The 12,671-nt window shown below is 38.0% G+C and overlaps 1 protein-coding gene across 1 annotated transcript in view; it reads left to right on the forward strand.

The window, feature by feature from the left end:
- The window catches only part of DGKK (diacylglycerol kinase kappa), a 158,474-nt gene that overhangs the window by 102,614 nt on the left and 43,189 nt on the right, over nucleotides 1–12,671 (forward strand). Inside the window, exon 8 of the mRNA XM_030846711.2 lies at nucleotides 12,296–12,398. Within this exon, the coding sequence (XP_030702571.2) occupies nucleotides 12,296–12,398 (103 nt within the window). The remainder of the gene's footprint in view (nucleotides 1–12,295; nucleotides 12,399–12,671) is intronic.

Consider the following 12,671-nt stretch of genomic DNA (forward strand, 5'->3'; position numbering starts at 1 on the left):
AGGTGCATATATATGTGCCTTGTTTTTTATCCCTTCAGCCACTCTGTATTCTGTTTGGAGCAGTTAGTCCATTTAAATTTAAAGTGATTATTGATAGGTATGTACTTATTGCTATTTTGTTAATTGTTTTAGGGTTGTTTTTTGTAGTTCATTTTGTTCCTTTCTTCTTCTTTTGCTCCCTTCCCTTGTGATTTGAAGACTACCTTTAGTGTTATGTTTGGATTCCTTTCTCTTTTTTGTATGTATCTATTATAGATTTTTGGTTTGAGGGTACCATGAGGTTTAGATATAGCTGTGTGTGTGTGTGTGTGTGTGTGTGTGTGTGTGTGTGTGTGTGTGTGTATTATATATATATATATATATATATATAAATATAATTATTTTGGTTTTGATCTCTTAAGCACATATGCATTTTAACAACCCTGCATTCCCCCCTTCAAGTTTGCTCTTTTTGACATCAGATTTTACATTTTTTGTTTTGTTTATCCCTTAACTGCTTATTGTGGATATATATGGTTTTCCTACTTTTTCTTCCTACTACCCTTATACATCATTAATACTACCTTTACTATATATTTTCCTTTACCAATGAGATTTTTCCTTTTGTGATTTTCATATCTCTAGTTGTGGCCTTGTCTGCTTACAGAAGTCCCATCAACGTCTCTTGTAAAGGTGCTTTTGTGATGCTGAACTCTTAGCTTTTGCTTATCGGTAACCCTTTTGATCTCTCCATCAAATCCAAATAAAATCCTGGCCAGGTAGAAAATTCTTGGTTGTAGGTTTCCTCCTTTCATCACTTTAAACATATTGTGCCCCTCCCTTCTGGCCTGCAGTTTCTGCTGAAAAGTCAGCTGATAGCCTTATGGGAGTTCCCTTGTACATAACTTGTTGCTTTTCCCTTGCTGCTTTTAATATTCCCTCTTATCTTTAATTTTTCCATTTTAATTACAATGTGTCTTGGTGTGGTCCTCTTGAGGTCAAGCTTGTTTGGGACTCTCTGTGAATCCTCAACTTGGATATTTGTTTCCTTTCCCAGGTTAGGGAAGTTTTCAGCTATTATGTCTTCAGATAAGTTCTTTGCCTCTTTCTCTCTTTTTCCTTCTGAGACCCCTATAATGTGAATGTTACTACACTTGATGTTGTTTCAGAGGTTTCTTAAACTGTCCTCATTTCTTTTTATTCATTTTTCTTTATTCTGTTCAGCTTCAGTGATTTCCACTCCTCTGTCTTCCAAATTGCTGATATGTTCCTCTGTATCTCACTTAAGCTACTGCTGATTCCTTCTAGTGTATTTTTTATTTCAGTTATTGTTTTCTTCTTCATCTCTGTTTGGTTCTTCTCTTTGTTGTGTAACTCTTTGTTGAATACTTCTAACTTTTCACTCTGTTCATCCAATCTTTTCCTGAGTTCATTGAACATCTTTATGTCATTACCTTGAACTCTTTATTGTGTATGTTGCTTACTTCCACTTCATTTAGTTCTTTTTCCTGGATTTTATCTTGTTCCTTCATTTTGAATATGTTCCTCTGTCACCTTATTTTGCCTAATTTGCTGTTTTTATTTCTATGTATTCGTAGGTTGGTTATATTTCCCGACCTTGGAGAACTGGCCTTTTGTAGGAGACATCTTATGTGTCCCAGCAGTGCACTCTGCTCTGGTCACCAGAACTATATGCTCTAGGGTTGTCCCCTATGTGGGCTTCATGGGTCTTTCTGTTGTGGTGTGCTGACTGCTGTGGGTGGTCTGGTAGGCTGGTTGGCACCCGGTCTGGTTGGTTGCCAGGCCTCACCTTGTGTGCAGACTGCCAGTTGCAGGTGGGTGGGACCAGGTCATGAAGCAGCTGGCTATCAAACCGTTTTGGGGGGGGCAGGGCTAGTGCTGGCTTACTGGTCAGCAAAGCTGGGTTCTGTGGTGGTAGGTTGCAGGACCAGTGGTCCTTGGTCTAGTGTTGGCTTGCTAGTAGGCAGGGCTGCTTCCTGACACAGCTGACTGCAGCATCTGGGGTGTTCCAAAGCTGGTGTCAGTGTGCTGAGTGTGGCTGTATCCCAGGGTAATTGTCTGAGGGGTCCAAGGTGTCTCAGAGCTGGTGTTGGTCTGCTGGTGGGCAGGGCTGAGACTCAAGGGGTTCTGGGGCTAGTGCCAGTTCACTGTTTGGTATATCCACGTCCCAGGGTCTCTGGCTGCAGGGCCTTGGGGGTCCTGGAGTTGGTGTGTTGACCTCCTTGTTGGGCAGAGTTGGGGCCCAGGGTGCCCTGGGGCTGGTGTGTGCCCACTCGTTGGTGAGGCTGCTCCCAGTGCTAGTGCTGGACCACTGATTTGAAGGACCAGTTCTGGGGTCTCTGGATGCAGGGCCCTGATTTTCCTGGAGTTGGTGCTGGTCCATTGGTGGTGAGACTGGGTCCCTATGGCTAGCTGTGAGGGCCCCTATGGAGTCCAGTGGCTAGGTCCAGTGCACTGGTGTGTGGGGCCGGGTCCTGGGCCCTCTGATGTAAGGGTTGGATCACAGGGTGGCTGTGGGCTCAGGAGGTCTTAATGCAGCCCCCCTGCTTTTGGGTGGGGCAGTGTCCATGCCTGACTAGCTACTTCTTCTGAAGCATCTCAGTACTGGTGCCAAGAGGCTGACAGTTGGGGCTACGTCTCTGTGCAAATAAGCTGGAATGAAGATGCCAAAATGGCCCTTGCCAGCACCAGTGTCCATGTGGTGTAACGCACTCCCAATAATGGGTGCTGCCAGTGTCTATGTCCCCAGCGTGAGTTCCAGTTGACCCTCTCTGGGAGGCTCTCTAAGATCAGCAGGTGGGTCTGACCCAGGATGCTTTCAAACTACCACTTCTGACTTCATTCCCAGAGCATGTGAGATTTTATGTGCACCCTTTAAGAGTGGAATCTCTTTCCCCACATTCCTCTGGCTCTGCTGCTGGCCTTCAAAGCCAAACTGTCTGGGGGCTTGTCTTCCTGCTGCAGGAACCCTGGGTTTGGGAGCCCAATGAGGGGCTGAGGCCCTTTGCTCTATGGGGAGAACCTCTACAATTATAATTATCCTCGCACTTCTGGGTCACCCACACAAGGATATGGCTCTCGACTGTACTGCGTCTCCACTCCCCTAACAATTTCATTGTGGTTCCTTCTTTATCTCTTTAATTGTAACACTTTCATGCTAATCTTCTGGTCTTTCTCATCAATAATTGCTCTGTAAGTAGTTCTAATTTCTAGTGTGCCTGTTCAAGGAGGCAAGCTCAGGGTGTTCCTTCTCTGCCATCTTGACCAATCCCGACTGTTGATGACACAATATTATATAGAGAAAACCATAAAGACTCCACCAAAAAACTGTTAGCATTAAAAAAAATTCTGTAAAGTTGTAGGATTCAAAATCAATATACATTTAGGTCGCTTCCATGTCTTGGCTATTGTAAACAGTGCTGCAATGAACATTGGGGTGCATGTATCTTTTTGAATTATGGTTTTCTCTGGGTATATGCCCAGGAGTGCAATTGCTGGGTCATAGGGCAGCTTTATTTTTAGTTTTCTAAGAAACCTCCATACTGTTCTCTGTAGTGGCTGTACCAATTTACATTCCGACAAAAAGTATAAGAGGGTTCCTGTTTCTCCACACCCTCTCCAGCATTTATTGTTTATAGATATTTTAATGATGCCCAATCTGACTGGTGTGAAGTGATATCTCATTGTAGTTTTGATTTATATTTCCCTAATAATTATCAATGTTGAGCATCTTTTCATGTGCCTCCTGGCCACCTGTATGTCTTCTTTGGGGAAATGTCTATTTAGGTTTTCTGCCCATTTTTCAATTGGGTTGTTTGTTTCTTTTGTTTGTTTGTTTGTTTTGTTTTGTTTTGCTGTATGCGGGCCTCTCACTGTTGTGGCCTCTCCCCTTGCGGAGCACAGGCTCCGGACGTGCAGGCCCAGCGGCCATGGTGCACGGGCCCAGCTGCTCCGTGGCATGTGGGATCTTCACGGACTGGGGCATGAACCTATGTCCCCTGCATTGGCAGGCAGATTCTCAACCACTGTGCCACTAGGGAAGCCCTGTTTTTTTGATATTGAGCCTCATGAGCTGTTTGTAAATTTTGGAGCGTAATCCCTTGTCAGTTGCATTGTTTGCAAGTATTTTCTCCCATTCTGTGGGTTTTCATTTCATTTTGTCTATGGTTTCTTTTGCTGTGCAAAAACTTTAGAGTTTAATTAGGTCCCATTCCTTTATTTTTGATTTTATTTCCATTAATTTGGGAGACAGCTAGAAAAAGATATTGCTGCAATTTATGTCAAAGAGTGTTCTGCCTATGATTTCCTCTAAGAGTTTTGGTTGTTTTTTAGTTGTATTTTTATTTTTTTAACATCTTTATTGGAGTATAATTGCTTTACAATGTTGTATTAGTTTCTGCTGTATAACAAAGTGAATCAGCTATATGTATACATATATCCTCATAACCCCTCCCTCTTGAGTCTCGCTCCCACCCTCCCTATCCCACCCCTCTAGGTGGTTGCAAAGCACCGAGCTGATCTCGCTGTGCTATGTGGCTGCTTCCCACTAGCTATCTGTTTTACGTTTGGTAGTGTATATATGTCAATACCACTCCCTCACTTCATCCCAGCTTACCCTCCCCCATCCCCTTGTAATCAAGTCCATTCTCTATGTCTGCATCTTTATTCCTGTCCTGCCCCTAGGTTCTTCAGAACCTTTTTTTTTTTCCTGATTCCATATATAGGTGTTAACATACAGTCTTTGTTTTTCTGTTTCTGATTTACTTCACTCTGTATGATAGATTCTAGGTCCATCCACCTCACTAAAAATAACTCAATTTTGTTTCTTTTTATGGCTGAATAATATTCCATTGTATATATGTGCCACATATTCTTTATCCATTCATCTGTCAGTGGACACTTAGCTTGCTTCCATGTCCTGGCTGTTGTAAATGGTGCTGCAATGAACATTGTGGTACATGACTCTTTTTGAATTATGGGTTTCTCAGGGTATATGCCCAGTAGTGGGATTGCTGGGTCGTATGGTAGTTCTATTTGTAGTTTTCTAAGGAACCTCCATACTGTTCTCCAGAGTAGCTGTATCAATTTACATTCCCACCAACAGTGCAAGAGGGTTCCCTTTTCTCCACACCCTCTCTAGCATTTATTGTTTGTAGATATTTTGATGATGACAATTCTGACTGGTGTGAGGTGATACCTCATTATAGTTTTGATTTGCATTTCTCTAATGATTACTGATGTTGAGCATTCTTTCATGTGTTTGTTGGCAATCTGTATATCTTCTTTGGAGAAATGTCTATTTAGGTCTTCTGCCCATTTTTGGATTGGGTTGTTTGTTTTTTTGATATTAAGCTGCATGAGATGCTTGTAAATTTTGGAAATTAACCCTTTGTCAGTTTCTTCGATTGCAAATATTTTCTCCCATTCTGAGGGTTGTCTTTTCATCTTGTTTATGGTTGCTTTTGCTGTGCAAAAGCTTTGAAGTTTCATTACGTCCCATTTATTTTTATTTCCATTTCTCTAGGAGGTGGGTCAAAAAGGATCTTGCTATGATGTATGTCATAGAGTGTTCTGCCAATGTTTTCCTCTAAGAGTTTTATAGTTTCTGGCCTTACATTTAGGTCTTTAATCCATTTTGAGTTTATTTTTGTGTTTGGTGTTAAGGAGTGTTCTAATTTCATTGTTTTACATGTAGCTGTCCAGTTTTCCCAGCACCACTTATTGAAGAGTCTGTCCTTTCTCCACTGTACATTCCTGCCTCCTTTATCAAAGATAAGGTGACCATATGTGTATGGGTTTATCTCTAGGCTTTCTATCCTGTTCCATTGATCTATATTTCTGTTTTTGTGCCAGTATCGTACTGTCTTGATTACTGTAGCTTTGTAGTATAATCTGAAGTCAGGGAGCCTGATTCCTCCAACTCCATTTTTCTTTCTCAAGATTGCTTTGGGTATTCAGAGTCTTTTGTGTTTCCATACAAATTGTGAAATTTTTTGTTCTAATTCTGTGAAAAAATGCCATTGGTAGTTTGATAGGTATTGCATTTAATCTGTAGATTGCTTTGGGGAATATAGCCATTTTCACAATGTTGATTCTTCCAATCCAAGAACATGGTATATCTCTCCATCTGGTTTTTTCATCTTTAATTTCTTTCATCAGTGTCTTATAGTTTTCTATAAGGTATTTTGTCTCCTTAGGCAGGTTTATTCGTAGGTATTTTATTCTTTTCATTGCAATGGTAAATAAGAGTGTTTCCACAAATTCTCTTTCAGATTTTTCATCATTAGTGTATAGGAATGCAAGAGATTTCTGTGCATTAATTTTGTATCCTGCTACTTTACCAAATTCATTGATTAGCTCTAGTAGTTTTCTGGTAGCATCTTTAGGATTCTCTATGTATAGTATCATGTCATCTGCACACAGTGACAGTTTTACTTCTTCTTTTCCGATTTGGATTCCTTTTATTTCTTTTTCTTTTCTGATTGCTGTGGCTAAAACTTCCAAAACTATGTTGAACAATAATGGTGAGAGTGCACAACCTTATCTTGTTCCTGATCTAAGTGGAAATGGTTTCTGTTTTTCACCATTGATCCTCTAAAACTTTTATAGTGTCCAGTCTTACATTTAGGTCTTTAGGTCTTTTGAGTTTATTTTTGTGTATGGTGTTAAGGAATGTTGTAATTTCATTTTTTTACATGTAGCTGTCCAGTTTTCCCAGCACCATTTACTGAAGAGACTGTCCTTCCTCCATTGTATAGTCTTTCTTTATTATAGATTAATTGATTGTATGAGTATGGACTTATTTCTGTACTCTCTGTTCTGTTCCATTAATCTATGCATCTTGTTTTTGTGCCAGTACCATACTCTTTTGAATTCTATACCTATGTGGTATACTCTCAAGTATGGGAGTGTGACACCTGTAGATTTGTTCTTCTCTCTCAAGATTGCTTTGGCTATTTGGAGCCTTTTGTGTTTTCATTAAAATTTATATTTATTTTTTCTAGTTTTGTGAAAAGTGCCACTGGTATTTTGATAGGGATTGCATTGAATCTGTTGATTTCTTTTGGTAGTATGGACATTTTAATGATATTGAATCATCCAATCCATGAGTGTGGCATATTTTCCAATTTTTGGTGTGTTAACTTCAATTTCTTTAATCATTGTCTTATTGTTTTGAGGCTACAGGTCTTTTAACTCCTTGGTTAAATTTATTCCTAAGTATTTTATTATTTTGGTTGCAATTATAAATGGGATTGTTTCCTTCATTTCTCTTTCTGTTGGTTCATCATTATTGTATAGAAATGCAACAGGTTTCTGTATATTAATTTTTTTAATAAATTTATTTATTCATTTATTTGGGGCTGCATTGGGTCTTCATTGCTGCACCCAGGCTTTCTCTAGTTGCAGTGAGTGGGGGCTATTCTTCATTGAGGTGCGCAGGCTTCTCATTGCAGTGGCTTCTATTGTTGTGGAGTATGGGCTCTAGGTATGCAGGCTTCAGTAGTTGTGGCACGAGGGCTCAGTAGTTGTGGCTCATGGGCTCTGGAGTTCAGGCTCAGTAGTTGTGGTGCACAGGCTTAGTTTCTCCATGGCATGTGGGATCTTCTTGGACCAGAGCTCGAACCCATGTCCCCCGCATTGGCAGGTGGATTCTTAACCACTGAGCCACCAGGGAAGTCCTGTATATTAATTTTGTATCTGCAAGTTTCTGAATTCATTCATTAGCTTTAATAGATTTTTGGTGGAGTGTTTGGTGTTTTCTGTATATAGTATTCTGTCATCTGAAAATACTGATTGTTTTACTTCTGACTTTCTGGTTTTGATGCCTTTTATTTCTTTTTCTTGCCTCATTTCTGTGGCTAGAACTTCCAATACTATGTTGAATGAAAGTGGCAAGAGTGAGCATCCTTGTCTCATTCCTAATCTTAAAAAAAAAAGCTTTCCGCTTTTCACATTGAATATAATGTTAACTGTGAGTTTGTCATATATGGCCTTTTATTATGTTGAAGTATGTTCCCTCTATACCCACTTTGTTAAGAATTTTTTATCATAAACTGATATTGAATTTTATCAAATGCTTTTCTGAATCTTTTGAGATGATCATGTGATTTTTATCCTTCCTTTTTTTAGTTTGGCATATCACATTTATTGATTTATGGGTGTTAAGCCATCCTCACATCTCTGGAATGAATCCCACTTGATCATGGTGTATAAGTCTTTTAATGTATTGTTAAGTTTGATTTGCTAATATTTTGTTGAGGATTTTTGTATCTATATTTAGCAAAGATATTGGCCTGTAATTTTCTTTCTTGCAGTGTTTTTGTCTGGTTTTGGTATCACGTTAATGGTGGCCTTGTAGAATGAGTTTGGAAGTATTCCTTTGTCTTCATTTTTTGCAATAATTTGAAAGTGATAGATATTAAGTATTTTTAAATATTTGGTAGAATTCACCTGTGAAGCCATCTGGACCTTGACTTTTTTTTGGGGGGAGTTTTTTGCTTACTGATTCAATTTCATTACTAATAATCTGTCTATTCAGATTTTCTATTTCTTCATGATTCAGTGTTGGAAGATTATATGATCTAGAAATTTTTCCATTTCTTCTAGGTTGTTTAATTTGTTGACATATAATTGTTCATAGTAGTCTCTTATGATCCTTCATATTTCTGTGGTGTCAAGTTGTAATTTTTCCTCTTTAATTTCTGATTCTACTTATTTAGGTAATCTCTTTTTTTCTTGATGAGGCTGGCTAAATAAGTTCCTTGATTTTGTTCATCTTTTCAAAAGGCCAACTGTTACGTTTATTGATCTCTTGTATTTTTGTCTCTATTTCATTTATTTCCTCTATGATCTATTATTTTTTTCCTTCTTCTAACTTTGGTCTTTGCTTATTCTTCTTTTTGTAGTTCCTTTAAATGTATATTTAGATTCTTTATTTGAGATTTTTGTTTCTTGAGGTAGGGCTGTATCAGTATGAGCTTCCCTCTTAGGACTACTTTTGCTTTGTCCCATAGATTTTGCTTCTGCTAAATTTGTGGGGTTTTTATTCTTCTTTCTCTCGTTGCTTTAGTTGCAAGGTTAGGTTGTTTATTTGAGATGTTTCCTGTTTCTTAAGCTAGGATTGTATTGCTATAAATTTCCCTCTTAGAACTGCTTTTGCTGCATCCCATAGGTTTTGGGTTGTCGTGCCTCCATTGTCATTTGTTTCTAGGTATTTTTTGATTTCCTCTTTGATTTCTTCAGTGATCACTTCGTTATTAAGTAGTGTATTGTTTAGCCTCCATGTGTTTGTATTTCTTACAGATCTTTTCCTGTAATTGATATATAGTCTCGTAGCATTGTGGTCCAAAAAGATACTTGATATGATTTCAATTTTCTTAAATTTACCAAGACTTGATTTGTGACCCAAGATATGATCTATCCTGGAGAATGTTCCATGAGCACTTGAGAAGAATGTGTATTCTGTTGTTTCTGGATGGAATGTCCTATAAATATCAATTAAGTCCATCTTGTTTAATGTATCATTTAAAGCTTGTGTTTCCTTATTTATTTTCATTTTGGATGATCTGTCCATTGGTGAAAGTGAGATGTTAAAGTCCCCTACTATGATTGTGTTACTGTCGATTTCCCCTTTTATGGCTGTTAGTATTTGCCTTATGTATTGAGTTGCTCCTACGTTGGGTGCATAAATATTTACAATTGTTATATCTTCTTCTTGGATCGATCCCTTGATCATTATGTAGTGTCCTTCTTTGTCTCTTCTAATAGTCTTTATTTTAAAGTCTATTTTGTCTGATATGAGAATTGCTACTCCAGCTTTCTTTTGATTTCCATTTGCATGGAATATCTTTTTCCATCCCCTTACTTTCAGTCTGTATGTGTCTCTAGGTCTGAAGTGGGTCTCTTGTAGACAGCATATATACAGGTCTTGTTTTTGTATCCATTCAGTGAGTTTGTGTCTTTTGGTGGGAGCATTTTATCCATTTACATTTAAGGTAATTATCAATATGTATGTTCCTTTTCCCATATTCTTAATTGTTTTGGGTTTGTTATTGTAGGTCTTTTCCTTCTCTTGTGTTTCTTGCCTAGAGAAGTTCCTTTAGCATTTGTTGTAAAGCTGGTTTGGTGGTGCTGAACTGTCGCAGCTTTTGCTTGTCTCTACAGGTTTTAATTTCTCCATCAAATCTGAATGAGATCCTTGCTGGGTAGAGTAATCTTGGTTGTAGGTTTTTCTCCTTCATCACTTTAAATATGTCCGGCCAGTCCCTTCTGGCTTGCAGAGTTTCTGCTGAAAGATCAGCTGTTAACCTTATGTCCCATAGATTTTGGACAGTTATGTTTCCATTTTCATTTGTCTCAAGGTATATTTTTATTTCTTCTTTGATTTCTTCACTGACCATTGGTTGTTTAGCATCATGCTGTTTAGTCTCCATGTGTTTGTGTTTTTTCCAGTTCTCTTATTGTAGTTGATTTCTAGTTTCATAGTGTTGTTTTCTGAAAAGATGATTAATATGATTTTAATCTTTTTATATTTAATGTGACTTGTTTTGTGGCCTAACATGTGATGTATCTGGAGAATGTTCCATGTGTACTTGAAAAGAATGTGTGTTCTGCTGCTTTTTGATGGAATGTTCTATAGGTGTATATATTAAGGTAATCTCATCTAATGTGTTAAGGCCAGTGTTTCTTCATTGATTTTCTGTCAGATGATATATCCATTGGTGTAACTGGGGTATTATAGTTCCCTACTATTATTGTATTTCTGTCTATTTCTTCAGTTATTTCTGTTAATATTTGCTTTATATATTTAGGTGCTCTTCTGTTGAGTGCATAAATGTTTACAAATGTTATATCGTCTTGTTAGATTGACCCCTTTATCATAACTTAATGTCCCTCCTTGTTTTGTTAGTCTTTGCTTTAAAGTCTATTTTGTCTGATATAAGTACTGCTACCATGGCTTTCTTTTAATTTCCATTTGCATTGAATACCCTTTTCTATCCTATAACTTTCAGTCTGTGTGTGTCTTTAGATCTGAAGTGAGTTTCTTACAGGCAGCATATATATCGGCCTTGTTTTTGTATCCATTCAGCCACTCTACATCTTCTGATTGGAGCATTAGTTCATTTAAATTTAAAGTGATTATTGATAGGTATTTACTTATAGCTATTTTGTTCATTGTTTGCTGGTTGTTTTTGTAGTTCTTCTCTGTTCTTGTCTACTCCTCCCGGTTTCTTTCCTTGTGTTTTGATGGATTCCTTTAGTATGATGTTAGGGTTCCTTAAGAAAGTAAATCTTATAACCAACAAGGACCTACAGTATAGCACAGGGAACTCTGCTAAATATTCTGTAATAACCCAAATGGGAAAAGAATGTGAAAAAGAATAGATACATGTATATGTATAACTGAATCACTTTGCTGTATACCTGAAATTAACACAACATTGTTAATCAATTATACTCTAATATAAAATTTAAAATTTTTTTAAAAAGAGAGTAAATCTTAAAAGTTCTCATCACAAGGAAAAAAAATGTAACTATGTAGAGTGATGGATGTTAACTAGACTTATTATGGTGACCATTTCACAGTTTATACAAATATCAAATCATTATGCCGTACACCTGAAATTAGTGTAATGCTTATCTCAGTTATATTGTAATAAAAAAGAAGATGACTCTGATTGTCCTCTGGATCTCTTTTAATTGTTTTGCATAATTAGGCCAGATTCATGTCTTCTAGGAACTGTGTAGCTTTCCAGGAAGTGATGCTTGAAGATATCAGAAATCTGGGAAATATGCCATTAGTGGGGAAGGCAGCAGAGTCTCCACCTTTTCACTTCCCAGTTGTTTGACCTTGAGCAAGATCCTTTACCTCTCTGAGCTTTGGTTTCTTCATTTCTAAAACAAACTTAATATGTCTTCCCTACAGCACACAGTTGTTGTAAGGAATGAAGCATAACAACATGTTATCAGAATTTGCACTCTTATACTGCAAGTAAACTACCCATGTGTAGGCCACTAAAATTGTGCCCTAGGACTGGCATCTGTGCAGTGCCTGTGATATGTATCTTCTGAAAACCACCTTTGAAAGGAACAGAGTTCAGAGGTCACACTCAGGGATGGTGCAGGCTCAGAGTGGAAAGAGAGATTGAGTCAGGGGTATGTGTATGGCACCAAATCTCAGAAAGGGAGTTTTGAATACTGAGCACTTAAATTTTGGAATTGGGACAAAATGCTGATCTATCTTATCCTTTTCTCACCCCACTCAAGTTTTTTCTTTCTTCTCCTGTTGTTCCAGGTGCATGATGACTGCAGGAGACGGTTTTCCAAGGAATGCTGGTTTGGAAGTCATCGATCATCAGTCATTCCTCCCACTGCCCTCAGCGACCCCAAGGGTGATGGTGAGTAGCTAAACTTTAATACATTGGGGAATACATTGGGGAGGGAGGGAAGATGTAAAGCCTAGAGAAAAAGACTGCAATTAAATTAATCTGGTCAACCAATCAAACATTTCTAGGAGTACGAGTGTGCATATGTGTATAGACAGCTCATGTTTTCCTTTAGACTTTTGGGATGGTGAATATTGCTTATGGTGTATATGTATGTGGGCATGTTCTTTGTAGCCTCTGTCAAAATTGTTTCCAAATGATCAGAATTGATTTCAGCTTTTACAT

The sequence above is a fragment of the Globicephala melas genome, chromosome X, assembly GCF_963455315.2.
Source record: "Globicephala melas chromosome X, mGloMel1.2, whole genome shotgun sequence".
Taxonomy (NCBI): Eukaryota; Metazoa; Chordata; class Mammalia; order Artiodactyla; family Delphinidae; genus Globicephala; species Globicephala melas.